The sequence below is a fragment of the Dermacentor andersoni genome, chromosome 5, assembly GCF_023375885.2.
Source record: "Dermacentor andersoni chromosome 5, qqDerAnde1_hic_scaffold, whole genome shotgun sequence".
NCBI classification, from domain to species: domain Eukaryota; kingdom Metazoa; phylum Arthropoda; class Arachnida; order Ixodida; family Ixodidae; genus Dermacentor; species Dermacentor andersoni.
In genome coordinates, this window is record NC_092818.1 from 98,735,493 (window position 1) to 98,759,373 (window position 23,881).

General features: G+C 46.6%; 2 protein-coding genes across 2 annotated transcripts in view; both read left to right on the top strand.

Moving 5' to 3' along the window:
- LOC126532024 (disintegrin and metalloproteinase domain-containing protein 10-like) overlaps positions 1 to 17,954 on the top strand; it is a 41,198-nt gene extending 23,244 nt beyond the window's left edge. The window contains exons 6-11 of the mRNA XM_072288342.1: positions 641 to 1,006; positions 3,557 to 3,743; positions 5,939 to 6,126; positions 12,655 to 12,844; positions 16,172 to 16,320; positions 17,880 to 17,954. Of these exons, the coding sequence (XP_072144443.1) occupies positions 641 to 1,006; positions 3,557 to 3,743; positions 5,939 to 6,126; positions 12,655 to 12,844; positions 16,172 to 16,320; positions 17,880 to 17,954 (1,155 nt within the window). The remainder of the gene's footprint in view (positions 1 to 640; positions 1,007 to 3,556; positions 3,744 to 5,938; positions 6,127 to 12,654; positions 12,845 to 16,171; positions 16,321 to 17,879) is intronic.
- A 3,034-nt stretch (positions 17,955 to 20,988) lies between these two features.
- Positions 20,989 to 23,881, top strand: part of LOC129385039 (uncharacterized) — a 39,507-nt gene continuing 36,614 nt past the window's right edge. Inside the window, exon 1 of the mRNA XM_055070872.2 lies at positions 20,989 to 21,074. The gene's annotated coding sequence lies outside the window, so the exon portion shown is untranslated. The remainder of the gene's footprint in view (positions 21,075 to 23,881) is intronic.

Here is a 23,881-nt window from a genome sequence, read left to right on the forward strand (position 1 = left end):
TCAGTATCGCTCGTTCGATTCCACAGTAGGGCGTAATCTCTTTTTTTTTTTCGCCATCCCTTTGCTCTCTCCAACGATCAGACGCACACAGTGATAAACGGGTGCCTTTCTGCTTGCTGCATCACGTCAATCCTTGCTCTTAAAGGGCACGTGCTCAGCGCAAGTGCGGAAAGGGAGAAGCTGTACCCCAAGTTCTGAGTATGACAATCGGCCGGTTCTCAACTATATACTACTACGCTTAAAAAAATCGACCTCCACCTTGCGCATTTCCGCGGCCCTCATCTGTCCAATATATGGCGGTAAATCAGCTCAAACAGTCAATTAAATTCCCCCAAAGGTCAATAACATTAAATAAGTTGTCCCTGGAAATTGAACTAGCAAGAAACTTTAAATGTAGCTCAAAAATATTTTTTTTCTAAAACGGGAATCAGTTCTTTTTACTCGCACTTACTTTATCGATAAAATCGATTGATTGATTGATTGATTGATTGATTGATTGATTGATTGATTGATTGATTGATTGATTGATTGATTGATTGATTGATTGATTGATTGATTGATTGATTGATTGATTGATTGATTGATTGATTGATTGATTGATTGATTGATTGATTGATTGATTGAAACGCGACATTCAAAGGCAAGGCGCCACAGTAGCGGCCACCCGGGCCACTGGATAGGCCGGCGGCCCCTGGCGCAAGAGCAGAGCGAGGACTACTACAACGAGGATGCCGACGACGTCGACGACGATGCGGAGAAGCTGCAGGGAGCCGGTAACGAGGCACGTGGCGCTGCCCGGCACCGTACGTACCGCGTCTGCGGCCTGTACGTCCAGATAGACCACCTGCTTTACCGGCACTTCAACGAACACGACAACGACCCTGTGCGCACGCGCCAGCGCCTCTCAACCCTCATCGCGGGTCACGTGGCCCGAGCGTCCGACGTCTACCGGCACACAGACTTCAACGGCGTCGAGGACGTCACCTTCAACGTGCACAAGATCAAGGTGGGTGAACCGGTGGCTCAGTGGCTGTGGCGTTCTGCTGCTGAGCACCGGTTTGCGGGTTCGAGTGCCGGCCACGATGGCTGCCATTTCGATGAGAGCTAAATGCAAGAACTTATATTTGCTAGTTCTTTTTTTCTTCTTTTAGTATGCACCCTCAGGGCAAAAAAAAAAAACCTTACATAGGGGTGAGGTTATGAAGAACCAAGAAACAATGAAATGTGTGATTGGCAAAAGCATATACAAAAAGCTTCACTGCTAATACAATGTTAGCCAATTACTAATAACGGCGAATATAAACTTGAGGCAAATGACGATACAATGAACAAAGTAAGAACTAACACGCGCGGAGTCGTACAAATATTACTCAGTTGTCATGCTATGTTATCTAATGCTTGGTTAAAGGTACGGGGCGCAATGAAGTAAAGTTATTCCACTCTGACTTTATTCCATTCCCCTGACGTCAAATTTATGTAGCCGCCTACGTAAGCACGGTCGATTACCCGTAAAATTGTTACAGCAGCCCGACCAAACGCTTTCTCGTTTATAGGAGGTGACTTTCGCTCGGCTACAAAGCGAATAGGATTGGCCACCGTGACAGGCTTTTCTTATCTAATTGGCTGACAAGAGACGAGGAGCGCGCAGAACAGGAGAAGGTTTCGGTGGAGCCGAGCTAGCACAGTGCAAGTAGGTAACCAGTTGAGCAGAGTGGTGCTGGCGTCTCATTTTGGTCCGCTTACCCTTAAATAGCTGGCAGTGGCGCCTCACCGATTGCGGGGGATGCAATGGCCCGTTAAAAATGCAACAAGAAAGGATGCTCATTGAAGAAGTTCTGGGGCCGAGCGATGTCGTATAAGTGCCGAAAAGGCTCGGCAACGTCGCCATCATCATCATCATCATCATCATCATCATCCTGGTTACACCCACTGCAAGGCAAAGGCCTCTCCCATACTTCTCCAACTACCCTGGTCATGTACTAATTGTGTGCATGTTGTCCCTGCAAACTTTTTAATCTCATCCGCCCACCTAACTTTCTTCCGCCCCATGCTACGCTTCCCTTCCCTTGGAATCCAGTCCGTAACCCTTAATGACCATCGTTTATCTTCCCTCCTCATTACATTTATTTTCCCTCCTCATTACATGTCTTGCCCATGCCCATTTCATTTTCTTGATTTCAACTAAAATGTCGTTAAATCGCGTTTGTTCCCTCGCCCAATCTGCTGTTTTCTTATCCCTTAACGTTACACCCATCGTTCTTATTTCCGTAGCTCGTCGCGTCGTGCTCAATTTAAGTTATACTGCCATGCAAAGCTTCTATATTCGCAATGAAATGAATTCTCACCGGCAGTACCGAGTACAACAGCGCCAGAGGGATCAGTGAACAGCCAGCTTATATTCCTTTGGGACGGAGCAGTCTGTACCGGCTATGCCAAAAAAAGAAAGTTCAGTTTTGTTCGGCATACTAATGCAACTTTACCGCGTACACTTCACATAAACCTGGCGAGCTTCCACAGCTTTTTGACGTCGTGTGACAGGCAGGTAAACTAGGCGTGATCTGGAAACATTTTCACCAATCTCCGAAGAGTAATGATGACAAAGGCATCTAATCGCGAATAAGTGTTTTCTTTCTTTTCTTTATTTTGCTCGGTCTAATCAGGTATAACTGGTGTGTGCCCGTCATTTTGAGATGGGGAAATGGTTTTCGTGACATCTCGTGACAGACAAAGGGGGCGGGGTCCCAAAATTGATGCACCCATTGCGGAAGGCTAACTAAGAAACTGGAACGAAAACCGTATGGAAAAGTTCCACGTTATGGCACTCAAAATATGGTTGCCATTTGTTAAAACAATGTCGGCAGGTTCATCTAAAGGAACCCCAGGTGTTAACAATCAATCTGGAGCCCTCAGTTATGGCTTTCCGCCTTACCCAGTGCGCAGCTTCAGGACATTCAAGAAAAAAAAAAAGAATTCTTTGCAATGGGCGCATGCTCACTAGTCTGCCATAACTGGAAAGGCCATCATGGGGCCGTGCAGACAATGGCAGCGGATGCCACGTAACGTTTTTCTTGAGCATTATTTGCATGTCCTGTATACACAGGCTTATTTCTCGGACTTACCGATTATTGGTATAGTGCGACGCTGCAAGCAGCTCAGCGGCTTGCAGCGTCGAATGTCAAGAATTCGAATGTCACGTTGTAGTGCGCCAGCGTGATTTGGGCCCCGCTGCCCGACAGCGCTTCTCTTTTTTTTTTTTTTTTTTTTTGAATGGCTGGGCTGTTGGTACGACTGGAAGCGCTCGAAAACGTTGTACACGCATTTTCGCGGTGTCGTGGTACAGTCCGCTCCTGCTTTCGTGTGGACCTGTTCCACACGATTTCCTGTTCAAGAAGTAATTTTCGCAAAAATTTTTCCTAAAGATCCACTGACCTAACGTTCTTGCTTCCAACCGAGATATCGTCGAACGGCCCTCAATAAACTGCTGCTATCGGCCCTATTGCGTACAAAGTGCAGCAGGCTATCTATCCAACGTGTTAAGGCAGTGCTACATGCGCAGATCAACGATACAAAGAAATGCCCCAGCGACACAAACCCGTACTGCCTGGATAACATGGACCCAAGCTTATACCTGCTGACGACGGCCAAGTCCGCCAACTACGACGATTACTGCCTCGCGTACTCGTGGACATACCGCGACTTCGACGATGGCGTCCTCGGCCTGGCCTACGTGGGAAACTCGACGAGTGAGCTCTGCCTCAGTCGAAGTGGACGCTGCCTTGTGACTCGATGAAATCCTTGTTCGAAGCACGTTTTGTCTTATTATTGTGCTTTGTGTGAGCCAACGAGGTGATCAGGGACGAACAGAGGACAAAGCGAAGGCACACAAAAGGAGAACGTGACCTTCTTTCCGGCTTTTCAGACGCCCGACTCAGTTGTCCGGCCTTTCAGGGATGCGTCACTTGCAAGATGATTCGCAGAAATCGCTATGCTTGACTGTGCTAGAAGTAAACAAGCAAAGCACTGCACCTTACCGATGCTGGCGCAGCATGTCATCCTTCTATGTGCTTTTACTTTGTCCTTGGTGCGATTTGCGCCTCAAAAATAAGTAAGCCATTAACCAATGTTTTCAAGTTAATTGCGTTTATAACGCGGCTTCTAGAGTGCAAACGAAGCCATTGAAGTGAAGCCGCGGACTCCATCTTGTCATAAACATCGAAGCAATAGCCGCCAACAAACCATAACTGGTGCCCATTGCATACCTGCTTGAAGATTTCTGTGTTTGACCTTTTGAATCTTGATGACAATTTGCATATTGTGTTTCTGGTAACAACGGTAACTTGTAGGCTGACGCGTTTATGCAAGTTCTTATGTTGTCATGTTGTCAATTTACATTCCCTTCAGTCGCTCTTTCTTTTTTTTTTTTTGTCCGCAATGGTATGATGTGCAAACTTGAAGTGCTTGTAACAAATTCTACCTGCAAACGTACCTGCAACAAATAATATTGGCAGACTCCTCCGCCACTGCAATGCTTTATGTAGCTTTGCGTATTAAATAAATAAATAAATAAATAAATAAATAAATAAATAAATAAACACTGTCCTTGACCAAGAAGTTCATTTCAGAAAAAAATGAGTTTTAGCTCCTAATATCAACGTTTATTTGTGGTGAGGCCTTCCTTTTCTATAGAATACGCTTTTTCGTGGCTTTATCTACTACCAGAAGAAAGGCTGTGAGGACTGCCATTTTATATTTCTTTATAAACTTCTTGGACGTGAGACAGACATTATAACATGTAGATGTGATACGAATTGAAAATCAAAGTGCAAAGCGTTGTTCAGTACTTCCATCTGCACTTTCCACGCCATTTTTCTCAATATGCGTTCAAAGAATACAGCGAAAAAATGTAGTAATCAATAAAACGAATTCTCCTGCACCCTATCACCCCACAAGATAAAAAATATATATATAACTTCCTCAAGCTTTAATGTTTCCTCACTAAGGTAATGCTTCCGTGCACAGGAAAGAATTGGCGCTGCGTTCACAGTATTGTCGCCATAAACACACTACGTAATTTAACAGACACTGTGCCGTTTGTTGCATGTTGTGTAGGAGCATATATTGTGCGCGAAAAAAAATATATATATACAATGCACCAGCCTCCCCTCCATCCCCCTGCTTTAAGTGAGACAATAAAACAACCTTTTCTTTATTGTATATCAGAACAGCGGTCAGCCAGGGACAAAAGATAAAATAATTACCAACTGACGTCATACTTCTACAAAAGCCGATGATAATTCATTTTCTCTGCAATAGCCAGCTTAAAGGTAAAAAGATGAACACGCTAAAAAATTTATTGCAGGGTAGACGATTTCAGCAGTGAATCATGCGTCCACAGAAACCTATGCTTTGCAGAGTTCCCTACAGCTACACGTCACAGAGTTAGCTTACTTTAGTTGTCTCTAGAACTGAATAATGCTTATCCCACAAGGCCCAGCATACCATCTTTATACGACGGATTTTATACCCCAAAGTTCTGATTTAGGCTCTGGATATCTAACGCAAAGTCTATAATATTGTTTTAGATGCGCTGGAGGGAGTTTTCAGTTGTGGATAGCTCAATAAATGAATGATTAAATAAGTAATAGTCGTACTAATTAACGCTTACACCATATTTTCGTGTTCATTTTCTTCTGCAGTTTTTCTCGCAGCGCGCAAAAAGCACACGGACGTAGAAGAGAAAACAGACACACGCAGGCGCTATTTTCTTCTGGTGCCCTCTGCACGAGCATTAATAAATGTGAACAAGTTGTTTTAATTTTGTTTGATGTAGAAAGGTGTTCCGGTTTTGTGTGTGTGCGTGTGGGGGGGGGGGGGGGGTTTAACGACGATTGATCTCGCTTCGAAACGGCAATGTAACGTGTCGTGCCGCGACGCGCAGCACACAGTCAAGGGGTCTGCGACAAAAACAGACTGTTACCCGAGGATCCGACGCGACCTCAGCTCGGCCTGTCGCATCTCAGCTTGAACACGGGCATGATCTCGTTTGTCAACTACAACGCTTACGTGTCCCAGGCGGTCAGCGAGATGACCTTCTGCCACGAGATCGGCCACAACTTCGGATCGCCCGTGAGTGCGCGCCCACCTCGTTCGCAAAGCGCAGGAAATGTCTGGGCGGCATTCCCACCCGGGCATTTCGCCAACGGCGAGCGTTTCCGGTAACTCTCGTGGCAAGCAATGCCGCGATCTTCCCAGTTTTACACTTGACACGGTCACACCCGTGTGGTGTCTCGGTAGTGGGAAGCTTGAGTAGTCGCACAGACTCGTACATCAACTTTCTTTTTTTTTTTCTTTGTATCTGCTCAACGTTTAGGACATTTTTTTATTGTATCCCATGTCTTCCTATACTTAATAGATATTGATGAGCTAGTTTGGTGAGCCATAACTTTGATGAAGCAGCGCACTTAAGAGGAAGCTTTAGCTCGGGCCCAACTCCGACGCGGCTGTTGGAATCTCAGCGCTGACACCCGTTGTTGCAAATGGGTCGCAAGCCCCAAGGGTAGCGTTGGCCTGGCGGCCTGGGGCACAACTGGAAGCATCCGAAGGTCCCGGCAAAGCATGAGTCGACTGGTAACAGAACAACTTGTTTATTCTAGCATCGCAAAAGAGCGGGCGGTCAGGTCGACCGAAGTGGAGAGACGGGAGAGCACGTAACTCAACGGAAGAAATCGGAGCCTCTCTCGGCGTCCGGGAGCAGCTGCTCTTATACTCTCGGAGTCGAGGGGAAGAAGGAACGCCTCGTCAGAGGCCCACGTGATGCGTGGCACGGACAGGCTGAGAGACACGTTGAGACGAGTGTAGTGACGCATCCGCCGGGCCGGCGCCGGTCAGACCTCCTCGCTTCACACTCAGGGAGCTCCTCTCCCCGGCTGCCGCGCTTTGACAAGCGTGGGCACCAACATGCACACACACACACACGCACACACGAAGACACGTGGCATTGAAACACGCCTGGACGCGCTTGGCGGGGAGGCGTATCGGCGGCGCTGAACGGGCCAAAATGTCCGCCGCTTTGAACGAAGCCCCGGCGTCCGTTGCATCCGCGCCGGCTATACCGCGCGTCGTAGGCGAAACGTAACACGGCCTATTCAAATACATGTAAAAACGCAAAAACGTTTTTCTGAGATAACCCCTGGACCGATTCAAATGAAATTTGTTGCATTTGAGAGAGAAAGTTAAATTCTAGTGACTGTTGGAAGCGGAATTTCGATTTAGGGCTTGAATTTTGTTAAAAGGATTTTCAAAAATACAGACATCTGAAAAAAATAGAAGCACGAAGTTTACAAGCTAATAGCTCTGCATCAAGAACAGATATCGCGATTCTGTAAATAGCACCCATTAGACCATTCAAAGCGGTCAAATTTGATTTGTCAGTTTACATCTTACGTGAATTTGTTACGTTGTTTACGAAGGTTCTGCAAAAGTTGTAATTACACATTACTCCATTTTTCGAGGTTCATGTGTAACATACCAATTTTGTCCGCTTTAGATGTGCTATCAGGTACAATTCACAGAATTGCGATATCATTTTTTCTTGCTGAGTTACGGAGTTGTAAACTTGATAGTTTCGTTTTCTGAAAATTTGCGATTTTTGCCAAATTTTTATAAAATTTTGACAATTCGAAACCAACAGTCACTAGATTTTAAGCTTTTCTTTTAAATGCAGCAAACCCCGTCAAATTTGGTGCAGTGGTTGCCGAGAAAAACGAATTCTCCTTTTACATGTATTTATATAGGAGCACCCGAGCTAAAGCTTCCTCTTAAATCAAACACGCTCACGCGCACATTGAAAAGGACATACACAGGCGATCAACATACGGAGCGCCTGCGTACGTCCTTTTTCATGTGTGCGTGAACGTGTCCGTTTTAAGTGCGCTGCTTCATCAGTGTCTTCCTATTTCATTTACATTGTGCACATTGCATTTACGCTTAGCCTTTCCCATCCCTCCCTATGTAATGTCCTAACAGGCACTTCGGGTACTCAAGTAAATAAGTAATTAATAAAACAGCGGTTCTGTGCGAAGGAGTTGGCTAAACATTTCCGTCTGTTCTCACGAACTCCGAATAATTCTTATAAACATTACAAAAATTGGGCTGGAACCACCCGAGAAACATTGTCAAAGTCGTACGATAGTTTTCCCGTATAAACTGTATAAAAAAAGTAAGCTTCGCTTTAAATATGCCTCATAGCGGTGAGGAATCTAACCAGTTTTTATCGGCTTCAAGCCGAGCTATCTAACCACTGTACTACTCTACGTCCGTCTCCTACTGCGATCGACCGTTATAACATCCGTCCTTGGGTGAACGAATTCTCCGGGCACCGCAGAGCAATGCGCAGTACGCAGGAAAGGGCTTCGGCACAACGGGTGGGGCGCCAGAGATCAGTATAAAACAAAAGGCTCCACACTGGCTATAGCCATTTATTCACTACTCCACTATGAAAAAGAAAATTACTGCAGAACTCAGCTCACGCTGTCTGTTGACGTTAATGTGATTAGCATTCGAGCAATGAAGCGGGACGCCATATTTCTGAAGTCACCTTATGTAACATCTGTATCGTCACTCTGAGGCTAATTCGGCTATACGTGTCATACACCGGTATCATCCTACTTTGCTATGGCACTCGCTTATCAAGGTCGTCAAGGAGCATGGCGACGACCGTACAACGTCGGCGCAATGATTACGATGAAATAAAGAAGGAATGACGTCAATGGAACAACAAAGGCAGTATGACGACGACGGCATGACGACATTGACATGACGATTCTTAAATGATGACGTAGGTATACGACGACATCGCGATGACGACGAGGTTAAGACAAGGGGATGACGATGGCGTGACCACAATGGTATGACAACCAATGAGGGTGCTAGGATGACCATGATGGCTTGACCACGAAGACATAACGAAGAGGGTATGAAAACGAATGCGTGATGGCGACTGTCTGACGACGACGCAATGGCAACGATGCCGTGCCAACGGTGGCCTAATCACAACCGAATGACAATAGCCTATTCGCTATAGAAGGACAAAGAAGGATGTTGATGGAAGGCCGAAAGTGGTATGCCGACGACCACATGTAGACAATTAAATGTCACTAAAGTGATGACGATGGTAAAACGACAGCGTGACGAAGACATGATGACAATTGTACAACAATCACTATGATGATGACGCAATGACGAGGATGACGTGATACCGGTATGGGGACAATGGGATTGTGACCAATGTGTGTCGACAATGGTGTGAGGATGAATTTATCATGAAGTATGTATGACAATGGAGTGATGATGGCTCGACCACAACGGCATAATGATAGCAGTATGATAATGGATGCATGATAGCGACTGTCTCAAGACGACGCAATCATGACGATGGCATGACAACTGCAGCATAATCTCGATTGAATGACAGCATTATTGCAATAAAATGACGAAACTTCTCATCGATGAGAGGATGATGGTGGTATGACGTTACTGAAGGGAGAACAATGGCAAAATGACAGTGTGACGACGACGGCACGATGGCAATGCTATGGCGACGGCTACATGGCGATGATGGCGTGACGAGAGTTCGATTACAAAGGTAGAATAACGACGATGCAATGGCCACGACGGCATCATGACCACGAGCACGTACCTAGTGGTCCAAGCTATTAGACAACTTGGCCCACTGGGTCGACGTAGAAGGCGTGATGAGAACCAGATGACAAAGTTGGAATGACGATGATGGAACGACCATAACCGCATTACGAGCACGAGAACATACCTAGTAGCCCAAGCTGGTCGCCTACTTGAGCCACTGGGTCTGCATCAGAGGATGGATGGACGGACGGACGGACGGACGGACGGACGGACGGACGGACGGACGGACGGACGGACGGACGGTTCGCTTGATTTTGTCAGTGTTTTAATGCGGTAGAATTATAGACGGACTTCGCCCAATTTGGAGGCGCCCAGACGTTTGCAAAACGCCCCAAATGTTTCAAAGAGCGACTTTGGCATGGAGGAGCGTGCCTGCGATAGTGGCCTAATGATTGAAACCTTGGACTACACGGCTGGAACACAGATTCGATCCCATTATCGCTCACACATTCCTTTATACCACTGTATGCGCACTCCACACATTTAGGTGTGCCTAAAGAAAATTCTAGGTGCGCTGTTTGGCGTGGGTGAGCGCGTCACGGGGTTTGTAAGATACACGAGGTATAGAAACGACACTTTGATAAATGAGAGTGTACGCGTGAGCTATCTTAAAAGAACACTGAATACCAAACAAAGCAGTTTGGATTACAATCCTTTCAGAACACAATTCTGATTCACTTACTGGAGAGAATGAAGACCGAACTTTATTTTCTTGAATTTCGCGGTGACTTCAAAGCGCTGGCTCTTTGATGTGGCGTCAGAGATTTTATAGCATTCTGACGTATTTGGATCCTTTTGGCGCTGTAAAGGTTTGGAAAACTTACTAGCTAAATCTGTTGGTTCTTTCAAAAGTTAATGTAGTCTTTTCTTTTCCGTTTAACAATTGAGAAGAGGCGAGCAGTCGCTGGCAAAATGCACGATGTCATGACTAGGTGGTTCGGGGCCCCAGCGCCCCGCTTACTCTTTCCGTCTAGATCCGCCAGTGTAAAAAAATAAGCCAGTTTATTTCAAAAGCGGCGACGCATCATCGCTGATACATTGCCTTCGACCTTAAACAACATAAGTAGCAGCTGATTTCACCGTGTAATTCTCGCGAACGTGGCGAACAGCAAGTAGCAAAGGCGAAGAGGTGGTATCCAAATCCACGCCCCGGTGACAGTTCTCTCTGGGCAACAAAAACAGATCTTGAAGGCCCTGGTTCTGCTCGCTGCATGCGCCGGAAGCAATTGCAAAAGCCGGTACACGTTATCGAAGTACCAGAGCTGGAGTTTCACACAGACACGTAGTGCCCCCTTGTGCACATCGGGCGCATTTTTCAGTATGGTGGGTGACACGCAAGAGGAGTGACAAAAAATGGTTAATCTCCGCAACCAGGAAGCCACAATAGTGCCGTTCGTTCTATTCTTGTCCGTGGAAATGGTACGAGGAGGCCCGACGGCAGCGTTGGATTCAGTCGAGCCGACTGAGTGCAGCCGAAGCGCCCTCCCGCCGCAGTCTTACGCGGTGCGAGCGCTTTCAACAGCCTCTCCGAAGAAATTACTATGTGCATTTGATTTCGTTGAAAATAAAAATTACCACAACTGGGAACCTGCTTTTAACACATTCGGCATTTTATCGGTGATGCTAATCAGAATATTTAATGCTACCGCCTGCGTATGTTCCCACTATTTCTCCAGCGTTGTATGGTACCTCGTGGCAACGCCTGGTGACAAAAAGGAAAGAAGAAAAGTGTAAATACTAATCAAACCAGCCCAAAGCTAACATGGAAGGCGAAGACTTCGTATTACTGCAAAAGCAATGCGCGCCGCCATATTGTCGTGCTCGCTAGGCCAGCCACGCAATGCCCGGAGCTCCAAATCCATAAAGGTCAATTGACTGCCTAATGGGCAAAGCTTCCAATCTGGTCCAACTTCGCTGGGTAATAGAAGCTAATCTCAAAGGCCTTCTTTTGCTAACAGCATGAGCCGGAAGCGATTGCGAAGCCAGATGCACGTCATAGAAGCCATGTTCTGAGCACCGCCTATTTAATGAGGTACACGCAAAGGCCCTTCGTGTACAGTAAAGGCTCTTCGTGTAAAGTAAAGGCAGCGAACCACACGCAACCGAAGCGCATTCGGTGCGCGTCTCGCTTAGTATTGAAATACTGAGAAGTTCGGCGAATTGGTGTTGATTCATTCTCGGAACAGCGCGAAAAGACGCGAGGTGAAAAACGCATTTAAACATCTTAGCACCTTATGGGTGTGTGAAGGGTGCGTGGTTGTTTCATGGCTACAGCTCTCACGTGTTAAAGGATAAGCTAAAACCGTTGGTGTCCACTGATTAAGCTTTCTTGCTTACAAACATATCGTGACAAGTAAAACTTTTCGTAGCAGCGACAGACGATACGAAAAGTGCATCAAATAAACATTCATATCTATCGCTGTCAAATTCTCGTTTCATGTACTTCTTTCCGTACGCACTAGGCGGTCAGAATTATTGCACACTTTTCAACTGCGCCTTTTTCTGATTGTGCGTGTAATTAGAGCTCGTGGTCGTGTGCAACAAAATTTTTATAGTACTAAAGCAAAGGGTGTTAGCCATGAGACAAGCATACACCCATAGGGATGTAGTTTCTCTTTCTTTTTTTTTAAAGTGAAGGAAAAAGACAAGACCGCGTTGATTGTCGGCTGAATTGTTGTCAACCGAATTATTACTGAAGGCAGAAGACTATGTACAGTCAACCGCAAAAGTTTACGGGACGCAAGATCTGCCAAGAAGCTGAATTCTCACAAAGCGTGGTCACACAGCCTCGAATTAAATGTTCCAGCATGTAGTAGCCTTCGCCACCTACACAATGATTCATTAAATACGAAGTGGCATGCCTTAACAGTGCAGGAATTCACATTTGAAAGGAAAACCACATCCCGTAAACTTTTGCTGTTGACTGTACCTACATCTGAGCGTCTCGTGCAGCATGACGAGCCGGACAACAGCGAATGCGTGCCCGGAAAGAAGCGCGGGGGCAACTACATCATGTACTTTCAAGCCAGCTCCGGAACGGACCCCAACAACCGCTTGTTCTCCAAATGCAGCCGTGGCAACATCTCCGAAGTCATCAAGCCCATGGTTGACGGCACGTCGCCCCGCGAGAACTGCTTCGAAGGCGAGCTTCTATCGGTCATTTGCACTAAAGCGCACAAACCTCTTCAATGGGTGGTTTGGGGAGGGCCGTGCGATCTTTCCCAAACACTTGAACAAGTGAGTGAGTGAGTGAGTGAATAAACTTTATTGTAGGTCCGGCGAGGACGCGAACTCGTCGCGCACCCGGCTAGTCCCACGTCGGGAAAACTGCAATCTCCGGAGCCGGGGATTAGCCCGCAATTTCGAGCCGAGTATACTAGCGCCTTAGGTACTCGGCTACCCCGTGAACAAGGAAGTCGGCTCAGGGTTGCCGGCGTAGTGTTTAGAAACTGAGATTACAACAGTTAAATGTGGAACTGCAGTTGTTCGAACACAGTGGCAATGATGAATTTTTTTTTCTTTTTTTACGATCTGACACGACTTCGTTAACGAAAGCGCAGGATGGCATTTTTATTTTTTATGGTTTCATTTTGTTGCTTAGTAGCTATGCTTAGACATATTAGAGCAGTTACGTTTTTTTTTTTTTTTTTAGGTTGACTATTATATCACCGTATAACCTACTTTTCACTGCATAAATATTGATACTTTCATCAATCACGTGTCGGTAAATCTAGGTACTTAAACAGTAAAACTAACCTTGTGCTGTCATTTTTGTGTAATATTCAGAGAAAACATTGTAAAAGAAAAATTAGGTGCTGAATCAGGCTAAATCATTGCCATAAACTGAAATAACGGTGACAAATTAGCTTCCAGTGTATACGAGTGTATGCGAGACGGTCGGCGTTATAGACAAATCCGTTCACTGCCCACCCTACGTAATCATTGCTGGTTGAACTGCTGTGAGCGCTGGTAGCTTGCACTGACAGCCGTCGGATATCCTATGGACGCGGTCTTTAATAACGCTCATGTACCGTGCACTGGGTGCATATATTAAAGAACACCAGGGAGTAAACTTTATTCCCGTCCCCCCCCCCCCCCCACCTCCCTACGGCTTCCATCGTAATAAGATCGGGATGTCGGCGCGTAAAAACCCAAGTATATATAGTTTAATTTATAGCTATAGCAACCTGCTTTTCTTAGTGCGAAGCTTCCGACGAAATTTATTTATTTATTTATTTATTTATTTATTTATTTGCCATGTTTTGTTCTTCATTATTATTATTTTCCGCTGATTTTCTTTAGCTATTACCTATGCAAAGATGGCGCATTACTTGAGACGAACGTTACTTGCGTTACAAATCGCCTCTTTTAGTCGACTAAATCAACATGTTCAGCCTGAAATGCCTTTCGTGTGGGTGCTGCTTCAATTGACCTTATTGATTCCATCACCCGAAGTGCACCGGCGTCGGCCGGTGCGTTCTCACCGAAGCTCTGGTGGCAGACGGCCGCTCAGGAGCCCCGACACAAGCGGCGTTGCTGCGTGCTCTTTGATCGACGTGTGACGTCGACCACGACGCCGCGCGCCGTCGTTGACTGTTTTCGCCGTCGTTGACTGTTTTCGCCGTCGTTGACTATTTTCGCCGTCGTTCACTGTTTTCGTCGTCGTTCACTGTTTTCGCCGCCGTTTACTGTTTTCGCCGTCGTTGGCTGTTTTCGCCGCCGTTGTCTGTTTTCGCTGTCGTTGTCTGTTTTCGCCGCCGCTGCAGGAGAACCGTTGTGGAATTCACTAAAAGGACGCAAGTGCTCAATCACACGCTTTAGTTCTCATACAGAGAGGGGGGGGGGGGGGATCAAAACTGGGCGTTACAGATTTATTAAAATACAATTAAAATTAAAGCAAGGTTATGTGGCCAGGGGATAAGACAGGCGAACAGAGTTTGAGAGAACAGTTACACCCGAGGAGGAGCTTTGCGCCGATGCTCACGGTCTTGCAAGCATGCGTAATGCATACTGAGACGAAAATTTGCAGGCGGATATATTGGAACACGGGCGTGCTAGAAGGATTCTACCAAATATAATTATGTAGGAGTGCGACTGCCTGTGAATTTCCCCATGCAAACAATGTGCCCGCTCACTGCAGTCAGTCGATTTTAGTTACTTAGGTGGCTGGCGGGGACTATTATCATCGCAGTTTATGTGTCCCTGGCCCCATAACTCATGTGCAGAGGTAGATTTTAGGTACCTCACAGTGCCTAATGTTAACAAATCTGTAAATATAAATGTTTGTCCTCCTACATACTGCACATGTGAAGGCCACGCTACTAAGTGATGGAAATCAGGCGATAATGGGAAGCCTAAATCACTGGTACTATTCTGGAAGGAACGAACCAGTAATATGCGAGGGACCTTTCCTCAATCACCTATTTCTCAAGGACACTTAAGTGAGCGAGGATGGACATAATGATCTAATCATCATTTTCAAGAGAAGCTTGTTTAACAGCCGTGGTTAGCGAAACTACTGGAAGCGTGGTATGCTTGCATAAGCTAGAGTGAGCCGACCGAAGGAATTACGCTCGCGTCCCGTCTTTTCCAACTCTGCTCTGCTCTTGTGTTCCTATGTGACGAATGAAAACAACGCCCGAGGTTGGTTGTACCAGTTGCCAGCCCTGTCCGTTCCTTTTGTTCTTTGGTGTGCGATGCTCGACAATCTAGCTCCGAATCACGGGTGAATTAGCCTGGATAAATAAATCAGCTGCGCCAATTTCTGTGGACCCGCACAGATCGAAATACCCGAGAAGTCGAATTTAAGAAATCGCAGCAACATGAACGAATTCAATCTCTTTTATTGCTTGAAGTGGCCTGTAATCTACTTTTGCTTCGTCCTTTGAAGCGCGAATCAACCAGCATGCTGTGAAGACCACAGACGATCTAAACGTTGCCTCAGGGTTGGGTTGTAACATCTTAAGTGGCAGCGCAAGACGACAAAAACAAGTACCAACTTTCCCAAATGTCGATTCTTCTATTGGTCTGTAGCGTTGCTAGCAGTGTCGTTATCCGGTGAGTGGGCCACAAACCTCATCACTTGTCAAGAGGGTCACAGAGGGTCGTCCGGCAAACTTCTAATGTTTTCAAGGTTTTCAGGAACCTCTACCTTCCTGAGGGTGAGCCAGTGAGGCGTCACTTGTGGTCGAATTAAATGAAGTGGCGTACTTTCGCGTTCAAAATAAATTAGTATTTCTTCAGTAGCAATGTATGGTTTCTTGCCTGGACTTTTCATTGCGTTCGAATTAAGCGGAACGTCGAACTAACAAAGGCCAAATTAACGGGAGTCGACTGCACTGCTTACGGCATGTTTCTAAATGTTCCGAGTTTTATAATAGGTTCGCAACAGCGGCCTGCTGGCTACCGATTCCTTTCGTTCCCTGATGGGCGATACATTTGTGACAGCAATACCTCCGAATCCGTGCAGAGGAGAGCCAGCCAGTCTGCGGCAACGGCATTGTCGAGGGCAATGAAGAATGCGACTGTGGCTACACGGAAACCGAATGCCTCGAACCATGCTGCTACGCGCGCCACAACTCTGTCAAGGCCCCAGGATGCACTCTCAAGCCCGGCAAGGTATGCAGGTGAGAGTTGCAAAGTACTACTCGTAGCAAGTCCCATTAGAAACAGTGGTAGCGAGTGCCCACTACAACGACTACGATAGCAAAGACTATACGACTACTTGTGGGCAGCGATGACATGGCCGGCCTCGCGTCGCTGGGCCGGGGTCGAATAATTGGTGCAAACCAATTGAGTTGCTTGCATCACCTTTTAGCATGCGACATGATAGCCTTTTGGCACTTCGTTAATGGAGTCACCTATAGCCGACGGAGCTTTAAGAGCTGCCACTGTAGAAGGCACCATGACGTGTTTGTCAAGCAATGCGCCATACGGTGGCCAGCAATGCAATCAAGACTTCGGCTACTGAGCAAAGATGCGCGTGGTCGTCTGTCTTATTGGATACTAATGTGAGCATAGTGATTTCAGCGCCACTACTGTTGTGTACCATCTGACAGAGGCCAGCAACGTCTAAGAAGCTAGCACATTAAGAAGAATCTGGGTAACTGCGTTCAATATTTGCAAAGAAGACAACAGTCCTACCTATGGTAAAGATAAGGAAACCCAAAACAATCTAATTTTCCATACTCGCTATGAAAGATGTAGAGGGAAAAGAAATGGAGGTTAAACAATTTCACTTCTGATGGGAGTTGAGCCCGCCAGCTCCTTCCGGTGAATTTCCCGAAATGTGGTTGTATCAGAAATCATGGAGAGACCAATGACCTGCAAGCTGTCTCTGTGCATATGCGACAGCCAACCCACAGTATTACGCGCCCTTTACTGCACTCCATATAGGCCGTGCTATCACACAGCTTACAGTGTTTGCGTTTCCACGTTAAGAGCCCACGCAAACTTTTATACACTTTTTTTGGCTGAGGCCGGGTATTTACGCTTCAACATTGCCGATGGCAGTCTGTCTCGCACAAGTAGCTTACGAGGTGTCGTAAGCCACTTGGACCTGCGCGCTCCAACCACTACGTTCGGCTTTCGAGCCCTGTGGTCAGAATGGGAAGCTTAAATGGTCATAATATAAAAAAAAACGATTTTCTATGTATTAGTAGGTTACCTAATGCACTTCCAAAACGCCACTCTTGCCGTTATAAGACGCTTAGTGCGCCAGAAAAGATGCAAGAACTAAAGACGCGTGGAGTCACCGTATTCAAATTCGCACACCAGGTCACCCTGACGCCATAGAGTTTGACGTCGTCTACTCCAGCCCTGCTGATTTTTTTATTGGTAAAAATGGAGTACACCATATTCTTAAAGAACCAAAAACTAAAGTTTGGAGGATTTAAGAACCTTTACTGAACCACAAAGGGCCTAAATGCGAAACGCATTCGTTGAAATCTGTGATGTCACACTCGAATACCGGCCCTGGAGTTTCGGCACGAAATTGAAAAACGAAACACTGACAGTAACTTTCTTTCCGAATTATCAATCTACTGCCACAGAATTACTGGAAGTAGTATTCTTAAAGATTACTTTATCAATATAAACGCATTGGGTGTTTCTCTTAAGCGTACATCCCTTTAACATAAGTCTGGATCTTTGCCGCTAATGAGGGCCTCTTTGCGCAGCCCTACTGCCGGGCCCTGCTGCGACAAGGATTGCATACCAATGCCAACGTCCAAGGAGTGTGCCGCCGAGACTGAATGCCGCGAGCGGGCTTACTGCACGTATCCTCTTCATAGCTTCGTCCAGCATGGATTCATTCGCGTGCCATCCCGTTTAGCATATGGGATAGCATGTATTGCAGCGAACTTCTTACAGCCACCAATGGCACGCACATGCCATGAACAGAAATTGAAAAGCGAAGAAGAAATAACTGATCAAAACGCTTGTTAAGCGTAATTACGTGGAGTGCTATGTGTAGCCGCTGTGTAACCGGTTTCTAAGCAAGCAGTAGTTCCAGCTATACGCTTCGGTGTCTGAAGTAATTCACTGTTCAACAATTCAGCTGAACTCGGAAACGGAGCAATGCCTCGGCGTATAGTTTTGGAATTGTTCGCGTTTCAATTTATGCTGAAAATGCATATCCGGCTTGCAGCGTACTTGCCTAAGGGCGCAGGAGCTGTGTGGCAAGAAGTGGTTTTTCTGACGTCTACCGTGAAACCACTGGTTACAGAAAAATCTTTGAGCTGGCGCCGTCATATTGTAGGCCGCTGTTCGTGCCATGGAGCATGACGGCTCCCATTTAGCAACAGCTGCGCCCCATGTGAGTCTCTAGAGTCAGGCGAGTCTCTAGAGGTCCAAAAGTGATCGCGTGCCCTATCTCGATGCGTGGTGCCATCGCTTCTTGAATTGCCTGTTGTCTCTCGCACAGCGACTAAGGGGGAGCAGCCAATCAGGAACCATGCACCCGCCTCCCACCCCTCTTCCGAATGCCCATATGAGTTTCCACAAAAGCGTTCTGACGGCAAAATTGTTCGTAGGAGAAGCTGCCAGTCGATTGGAGTGTTGGAGGTGGCCGGCCAGTACGTGGTTTCTAAATCCACAACACAGACACGGCTCCCAACGAAAAACAGAAACCCATCTAGAAGGCTATGCTTTTGCTGACAGCACACGTCTGGAGCAATCGGAGAGCCGGAAACATGTCATTGGTTCTACGTTGTGGACATTACCTATGGAAAACGACTCTTACGAACGAGAAGCTTTGTGGCTTAGGCCCCAGATTGTATCGACCCAAGGACCTAGGTAAACGGCTCTAACGCGCTCTGCCTGCTCTTATTCACGCTCTCTATAGACCTTTTCAACGAGAACGCCGTGGTCGTCGCCATTTTGCCCTCTGGTCTGTAATAATTAATCGTGAGCTCCCCCCGCCCCCTCCCTCCCGAAACGCCATTCATTGCGCCTTTGTACTTTTGCGCCACAGTTCAGAAAGGAGTTTCTCGTCCTTCCCAATGAAAACGTCTATAGACCCTTCTCACGGCAATCCCGTGAGTGCTGCCATATATGATCACGTGGTGACGCGTCCATTGCTTGCCTCAGCTACCTCCGTTACCTCCGTGTTTACAATGGGTGTGCATGGCGCCGGGTGCGTCTAAGCAAATGTATGTTTCGGAGGTTATCGTACACTGTGTGCAAAGCTTTGACAACAGCTTCAGAGAAAATGTAAGTGCTTTTGGAGCTCATTACGCATTGTCCAAACCGTACGATCAGCGCACATGTTTCTTCTACAAAAAAAGGTCGCTAGAAACGTATTCCGTTCCGTCCAATCGTTTTCGCTTCTGAATTAAATCAGCATCACAGTCTTTTGCTCGTTGTTACTTAGTTGTGAATCCCTTAAAATTTGCGGCTTATCATATTTCTGCCTCAGTAACACTCTCAGGTGCGGTCACTGTCTTATTGTTTATTTCCGGCCTTCTGGCTCGCGGCTGTGCTCAGTTGCGGTAGAATTGTTCTTGCCGCGCACCAGTCTAGGAACGTAGAACTTCTGCACTTTGTAATAGCTTGTAGCGATTATGTATTATCGCTAGTCACTCGCTTACTCGGTGGACCGTCAGGAAACATTCAGCTCCGAACATGTGTGCTGTCGGTGCAGTCCGGCACCCATGCTTCTGAGCACTGATTCAAGAGCGAGCCCATTCTCTTATTCTTGACACGTGGGTGACGGAGTGTGTTTAAGTTTGAGCGTGAGTTGTGGTAGATGTGTAGAAACTTACTATGCCCGGAAGCGCTGCTGATGCCTTTGTCACCGCATAACTAGCGGCACCCACTCCTGCCGACGCTCTGGAGCCGAAGTCCTTTCCTTGAAGGTTCGCGATACAACGCTGACGTAAAAGTGGATTTTTCATCCTCCAGGAAGGCCGCGCATCGTGAAGATCCGGCACCAGAAGTCCGTGAACGTGGCTACACATATTCATTCCATTCCTTTATATGCCGGTCACTATTTTTTGCAACCAACGATTGCACACATCTTCCCTCTAAGGAATCGAAAACGGTATCGCATGAAGCCGACGCCACGCTGCTGCCGCTTCCGTTCAGGTTTGCCGCTACCATAATAAGAATACTACTCACAAATAAACATACCGCTTCCTATATTCGCAAGAATGTGCTGTTGGGTTGGTGGGTTTTACATAGTGTTATTTTTAAATTTAAACAGCAGCGGCACCCAGCAGCGACGGTCGGGAAAGTCGGGGAGGGCTCAGAAAAAAAAGTGCCGCTCTAGAGCGACACATCCAAATAGGTATGACAAGACAGAGCGCTGACTATCAACTCACGTTTACTGTTCGATACTACTGGACATATAAATATAGGCGATAGTAACAGAGCCAAGACAAGTTTATATTCTGGAGACTTGAACACAAAGCACCAATTGATAGTCGGCACTCTTTCGCGTGTATTTGATTGGCCCGTTATAGCGCCGGGAAAAGAAACGCTAGTTCGATTATTTGTTGTTGCAACGCCTGTTGTGCATTGCTATGAGCCACTACTGAAAACACGATTCTGCAGCGCACATGTCCCCAGTCTCTAAAGTGTCCCCAGTTAGAGAAAGCCGGCCGACGAAGCCCATTGCCCCAGTTAAAGAAAGTAGCCCAACGAAGCGCAGGGTGTTCCAAGCCTTGACATCGCCCGTAGAGGCAACAACGCCGTCTGTCCTACCGGGAAGCCCAAGGCCAACCTGACTGTTTGTAACAAGCGCTCCCAAGTGTGCATCGACGGCGACTGTGCCGGCTCTGTATGTCTCAAGTTCGGATTGAAGGATTGCACCCTTGTCGGATCGCAGTACAACGTCGACCAGAAGTGCCTGTTGGCATGCGAGTCGGAAGACGGTATGTCTTTTACGCTAACGTTAAAACAATTTCGTGTTTTCGTTTTTAAGCTGATTAGCATTCTATGTGAACTTCACGTACTTTAAAGGGCCCCTCACCAGGTCAGATGTTAAATTTTTGTTATACGCTGGACGTTGTTACGTGCCCTCTCGGAAACATTCTACAGCAAGCATTTTTCGAATTGGTTCGTTAATAGCCGAGCATTAATAGCCGAGATATAAATATTTCAATGCCGCGAACATATGATTTCAGGAGGCGAGCGTCACCGCCAACAAGGACACTCCCTCCACTTGCCCCCTCTAGCCTCCACAAGCAAAATCCCTTCCCTGCGTTCTCCCACACCAAAGCTGGAGCATTGCATAACGCATACGTCAAGGGTTTCGCCTTCGTTTTTTTTTTTTTTTCTCTCACTTTTTGGCTGTGCTGCGCACTTCCGCTGACGGTCGCGTGCGCGAGCTGGTGCATTTGTCTTGTTTCGCGCAGCTCACGATCTTACGCGCTGTGTACGAGAATAGCCGACTATATAGAGGTTTAAGTCAGTGCTACACGAACACTGAGGCAGACGCAAGCGGAACACAGAGCATGATCGCGCGCTGGAACATGGTAGAAAATGACAGTTTCACTCTCAGCGGGCGTGACTGCACGACGTAGGAACAATCAGACGAAACTGAAGTGCATCTCTCTTGCTGCGGTGCGAAGTAAAACACGCAGGCATTCGATTTGTTTGTTTTATTATTTCTCTAAACTGTAATTCGTCTGTTGAAGCAACAGATTACACCAAATAACAGATGCCGCCTCGGATAATTCTCGAAGTGTCTCGTGCCACTATGAGCGACGTCACAGCACATACATGTACGTAGGCGCAGCTCCTGAGCGCGGTACCCGCAAGGAGAAAGGCACATGGCGTTTTGTTTGAAATTTCAGCTCTTTCCGCGGCGCGTGGCGATGCAGTGCTTCGCAGGCACGATCGTGAGCGTGCATTGTGTGCACTGCGCTTGTCGGCTCAATGTGGCCAGACCTGGTGGGGGGAATCCTTTAAGGAGACTTCCTGCCTGACCACTTTGCTGTCGTTTACTGGGTAGTGCGTAGTCCACTGGGTAGAACGCCTGGTTTGTGTGATGCGGGAACAAGGTTTGAGACCAACCGTCAGGCCAACCTTGGTCGCTGGATATGTGTGACTGGCTTTGTGCTGCTTCAATGAACCCCTTTTGTGACTTGGATAACTGGGTATGTGCTATATATGTATATATACATAAGGTGCAACGCGCGGACTTCACGACGCCGCCGCTAGGTGGTGCATTGTGATCAGTGGGGGCCACAGTTAAATAGGGTCCATTCTTTAAAAACTTTTTGTGCGCAAACAAACAGGGACAAAGAAGAGGTGCAACACAAGGACGAGCGCTTTCTAACAACTGGTTTTATTTTCGAAGAACTTCTTGCTTAAATACCCACAGATCTGCGCGATCTAGTCAAACAGAGCACACCTGTAGTGCATATAACACTGGAGATAAAATGCCGTGGACCGAAGCCACCCGGTCAACATAAAAACATCAAGGTGCATGTAACAAGCACTTACGATGAAAATACGTTAAAGATGTGATGACAACAGCGAATTTTCTTTATCCAGCAATGAAACAGAAGGATGGCTGAAAAAGAAAAGGGAAAATGCATCAGCCATCCTTCTGTTTCATTGCAGGATAAAAAAAATTCGCTGTTGTCATCACATCTTTAACGTATTTTCATCGTAAGTGCTTGTTACATGCGCCTTGATGTTTTTATGTTGACCGGGTGGCTTTGGTCCGCGGCATTCTATCTCTAGTGATGCGCTATAGGCGTTCTCTGTTTGACTAGATCGCGCAGATATGTGGGTATTTAAGCAGCAAGTTCTTCGAAAATAAAACCACTTGTTAGAAACCGCTCGTCCTTTTGTTGCTCCTCTTCTTTGTTCCTGTTTGTTTGCACACAAAAAGTTTTTAAATAATGAATCTTCCAACTAGGCCGGCTCGCAGTTGTGCTTAATATAGGGTGGTGCGTGGAATCTGAAAAGGAGTAATGGCACCAGCGCTAACGTTCACAAATGTCACCGAATTGGATTCAAAGAATGGAAACAAAAAAGAGCAAGCAAATTTACAAGAATGGGAAGAAAGAAATTAGAAGGGAAAATCTGTAACGCAATAACACAAAGCGCAGTGTCTTGCACTTCGAGGCTCGAGCTGGTTGCCTTAGGACGAAAACGTACCGGAGCAAATACTTCCAAAAATGTGAGGCACGTGTATGCTGCAGCACATATCCGCACATCCTAATTCAATGCGAAGGAATTCATCCAGTGAGACCCGTTGGTAGCGTGCACCTTCCAGAAGATCTTGCACTTAATGTGGACGGAAGCATCAACTGGTCAGCGGTCGAGATAAGAAAGAGATGTATAGAGTATTGTTGGAAAATAAAGCAAGGAAGGAATTGATAAGGCCGAATAAGTTACAGGCATAAAGAGAGCTACAAGGTAGATAGAGAAGTTTTGAGGAAGAGAAAAAATGTTAAAACGTATACAAAAACGCTAGAATGGAAAGTATGTATAACCTACCTGATTATAACGCAAGCAGGCTAGATGACTTTCACCGTCCCGTTCCAAATAAATCATCATCATCATCATCGTCATCATCATCGAAGCGCGAAACAGGAATCTGGCTGCATTCACGGCTTGTACATAACGCGTCTCTTCGAAGGCAGAACGGTGTGTCGCCCCATTGCTTCAATGCTAATCGCATTAACGTCGACATTCACCTTGAGACGGGTTCTGCCGGAATTTC